Genomic DNA, 4,631 nt, shown 5'->3' on the forward strand with positions numbered 1-4,631 from the left:
TCGAAACGTTGCATAAAACTTTAACCAGTGATTGTTGTTCCATAAAGCTGTGTCTATATATTTAACAGACCTGTTTGTTTTTGTGAAATTTGGGAGTCAGGACATTCTAATTAATATAACATTATAATATTGTTTCTGATATTAAGATATTGACCTTGGCTGAAGATTTATTCCTTCATACTTGATATTCATCGTCAACTTCCGGTTTTATAATGTTTGTATTTTCAAAGTTTGATGACTCATATCTAGTGACGTTGACCTTAAATGACCTTCCCCTTAACATGGTCAAAGGTCACTGACCTTGGAAATCTAATCATACTTTCATATTTTATGTCTGGCTTCAACTTCCGCTTTAACAACCTTCCAAAAAAGCGAAATTTTCAAAATTTTTAACTGCTTTAGCACGTGACCTAATTGGCTAAGAACGTTGATTTTTTCAGATTCTCTAGCAAATTGGCACAAGAGCAAAGTCCCACTCAGTACCACGAGTGGTTCTAATATTGTTTCTGATATTAAGATATTACCTCTTTTAACCTCTGTTCTTTCTCATAAACAATACTCTGAACTAACATAGCGACTGTATAAACCCAGGATATAGTTAAACATAGTGGCATAACATGTTCTATCATAAACATAAACCTAGAATAATATTATTAATAATGATTTTTAACAAGAGTTCACATGAGTTTTATCAAAAGTCTTGGTCAGTGCTTTAAATAAGAGTTTTTAGGAACTTCTTCGCTCTTAATACAAAGTTTAATCAAATAAAAACTCTATATTCCTAAATATTAAACAAAGATGAGGTCTTGAGGAAAGGTTTTGGTAAATCAAAAGTTAACAATAGTTGTCCAAGTTAAAAACAAGATTCTAGTGTTCAATACGAAGGTAAAATAAAAAGATAAGTGTAAAATAAATTAAGAAAGAATAAACTTACTGATCGTAGACAAAACAAGGATATGGAAATTGTTGAGCGTAAGTTCCAGGTTCGATAACATCTCGACCAACTTGTACATCAATTATAGCCCTCTCTATTATATCCTAGTCAAAAACATACAAAATATTGTTACTGTAATCATAAACCACTGTCATACAAGTCATAATGTGATACAAGTGATACTGTGATACAAGTCATACTTTGATAATGGCTATTACAGTCAAGGTATAAGACAATGTTTATAATTGCTTGACAATGTGCAGTCGGGTAGGGTATAAAATCGCTGCATTTATAAAGTGATGAAGTGGGTTATAGATTGACATTGTGAAGATGTTCTCACCTGTATCCAGACAAATCCAAACTGATAATAAGGATAATCTCCAGGTCCTGGACCAGGAAACCAGGCCTGTTTACGGGTAAATTTAGTAGAGGGTGTAAACGTAGCGTTCTGTCGTATTTTATACTGAACATGGGGAGGTAATCCTCCATCTTCTTCTATATTCTCAAATACTACTCCTAGAATATTCAAAATAATCATTTTAGGCATGTGAACACTCAAAATCCTTCTCAAATCCAATCAAATAGAAAATAAGCTGAAGATATTATGATCCAAACTCCAAACTGAAATCTAATATCAGACCATCACAGAAAGACTGTTCGGGGGCTATGATTGGCTATATTCACTAAGATACAATCCAATCAAATCAGTGCATTTACAAACTTCTGTGATACAAGAATAGTGGCTATTGTAGTCAAGGTATAACACAGAGTCTGTAATAATGTGAAGATGATAAATCGAGTGCCAGACACGAATTAAACCAGGACCCACCTGCTATGACAGAATCGTTGTTTTTATACGCCTCCGTTAAAAAATAATTCACCATTTCTACTTCTGTCTCAAAACCTTGAAAAACATTTAAACTAATTCCCTCCATCATTCCTAGCCAGATATTAGCAGCGTGATCGATAACATCTAACATATGAACATATTCATCAATAGTTGGGATGTCTTCTTCCATAAATTTCTCTAACGCTTTAATATGTTCCAATTGTCTTATTATTCCTCTCTGTAGTCTTAACGCCATTTGTATCTGAAAGGTAATAATAACTGAAGATGTGATACTCAAAAAGACAAGGGAAGAGAGTGATGTAACAAGTAAACAGAAGGCACTGGCAGAGGGTTAAACACAAGAAGTGCTCAATACATTAACTACTGAAAATAGTCAACTGGGTTTGTCAACTCGGAATTCCTCTTAGAGAGTCCACATATTCTAGTGTATTTATTGCAATGGATTTAATACTTACATTTCTAATAAGTTGTAGATTTTTAGCTGTTTGAGGTTTTTCAAGATAAGTTCTTAATTCATGTGATACATTTAACCACTTATTAGCATATACTCCTATTAAATCTATAAACGCAAACGTTGTATTAGCCTGAAAAATAAACATTGTCGTTATAACCAAGTTACCTTATCAATAATAGATGAGACTGTGGTTCACTGAATCTAAATAGCTTCATATTTGACAGTAAATTTCACCAATCTAAACGACCATTTTTCATAGAAGAGGGGTCGCCCGTACTTAAAAGTTTCATGTGTGAAAAAATTGACACATTTAAGAGTGTTGATTGGTTGATTTAAAGCCCAACCAACAATATGAATATTCATTATCTCTGATGAGTAAACAGAGTTACCTACCTTGAATATGACATCATCAGCTGATGTATTAACAGGAGCGTAAAGAACTTTAGGATTGCTGTATAAAATATGAACGATAATTCCCATCATTTTGTGTTGACGTGATGTAAGATGGATACTATCTGTAATATCAAATATTAACATCATGTTTACTGTCTTTATATCAAGGGCCCTGATTGGCTGTATTCGCTGGTGTACAATCCAATCAAATCACTGCATTCCATGATACAAGAAAGGTAGTTATTACAGTCAAGGTATAAGCACAAAGTTTGTAATAGCTTGATATTGTGAAGAAGACACATCAACTAATACAAGTGAAAGGTAAAAAATGGCTACTTACCTGTGTCTTCAGGATCAAAAGGATGTTTAGAATTTTTGGGTTTTTTACCACAAACAGCAATCTGCATAAAACTCCAGGCTTTGATTAAACCATGTTTAGAAGGTTTAGGATGTTCAGGCTAGAAATATAAAAATATATAAAAATGAAATGAAATGGAGTTTTAACATCTCCATTAGCCCTTGGTTAACCTTTTTAATGATACTTGTTTTCAGTGTCTGGAAAGTTCTATAATACCTACCGTATTAGGTTCTGTAGAATTATCCCAGTCTGTAGAATTAGTATTAACTATATCAGTAGTATTTTTAATATAACTAATGAATGAGGTTTATCTGCTACAGTGAAACATGGTAGAATATATAATAGATTGTTGTTATAATACCTACCGTATTAGGTTCTGTAGAATTATCCCAGTCTGTAGAATTAGTATTAACTATATCAGTAGTATTTTTAATATAACTAATGAATGAGGTTTATCTGCTACAGTGAAACATGGTAGAATATATAATAGATTGTTGTTATAATACCTACCGTATTAGGTTCTGTAGAATTATCCCAGTCTGTAGAATTAGTATTAACTATATCAGTAGTATTTTTTATATCAAATTGATCAACTGGTAACATCTCAACAAGTTTAGCTAACTGTTCTAACTCTGATTGAAACTGTACAAACTTATTCACCTGGAGAAAGAAAATATACATTATTAACTATGTGGACTCTCTGAAATGGATGCTGTTTTGAGATGTTTGTTTAAAGGATTTAAAAAATTAAACTATTAAATAAAGATAATCACTCTGTATAAAATTATGAGAAATTAAAAGACAACTTACGTTAGTTATAAAATGATCAATTTTTTCATCAGTAGCTGTTAAATTAATAGACTTTAGATCCAACTAAAATAATATAATAATAATTCTATAAATTTGATAGATTAATTATTGTTGTCTGATTAGGTACAGTGGGTTGTAAACCCTCCTCAAGGTAAGAAAGAATTCTGATATACCTTCACTTCATATAGTTCTTATTATCCCACAAAGCTCCATAGACTCTTTTTAAAACACTGTACCCCTCTTAATAACAACAGTAAATCTTACCAAATTAATAATTTCTGTATCAGTAATATGTGATTTCAGGAATTGTGATAATTCTATAAAATCACTTTTAGATAAATTACAAATTTTACTCTGTAATTTTACCTACAAAATAACAAACAAAATATTTAGAGACTGACAAGTTGGGAAGTGCCTGTTTAAAATGAAAATCACCTAAGATTAAATCTTGAAAAAATTTCATTTCTATTACTCATATTCTTAGAGGGCAACTTGACTTTTCATAAGTAGATTTTCATTTACTTGGGGTTTTATGTCTTACTTATCTACTCCTAATTGGACTAATAAAGACAGGCAACACCATTTTTGCAAGGACAAGGGATAAGGCCGCCAGAGTTACAAAGACACTCCTTAGTATTCTAGTAATTTTAATGTTTTATTTTAGATGATAAGCCAACCATAACTTACCAGTTTCTGTTTACCATCTTGACTATTAGACACGATTAATTTAAAAAATAAATCTTTATGACATGTAAATTCTTTTAATTCCTTCGGTGAAAACAAAAAATTCTGAAAAAAACAATCAAAATTATAATAATTAGTTGAAAGATAT

General features: G+C 31.3%; 1 protein-coding gene across 1 annotated transcript in view; it reads right to left on the reverse strand.

The window, feature by feature from the left end:
* The window catches only part of LOTGIDRAFT_81234 (hypothetical protein), a gene marked incomplete at both ends in the record, with an annotated part of 15,220 nt that extends 12,469 nt beyond the window's left edge, over window positions 1–2,751 (reverse strand). Inside the window, 6 exons of the mRNA XM_009050185.1 lie at window positions 525–639; window positions 935–1,038; window positions 1,275–1,450; window positions 1,764–1,961; window positions 2,176–2,368; window positions 2,632–2,751. Of these exons, the coding sequence (XP_009048433.1) occupies window positions 525–639; window positions 935–1,038; window positions 1,275–1,450; window positions 1,764–1,961; window positions 2,176–2,368; window positions 2,632–2,751 (906 nt within the window). The remainder of the gene's footprint in view (window positions 1–524; window positions 640–934; window positions 1,039–1,274; window positions 1,451–1,763; window positions 1,962–2,175; window positions 2,369–2,631) is intronic.
* Between the last annotated feature and the right edge of the window lie 1,880 nt (window positions 2,752–4,631).

The sequence above is a fragment of the Lottia gigantea genome (assembly GCF_000327385.1).
Source record: "Lottia gigantea unplaced genomic scaffold LOTGIsca_146, whole genome shotgun sequence".
Taxonomy (NCBI): Eukaryota; Metazoa; Mollusca; class Gastropoda; family Lottiidae; genus Lottia; species Lottia gigantea.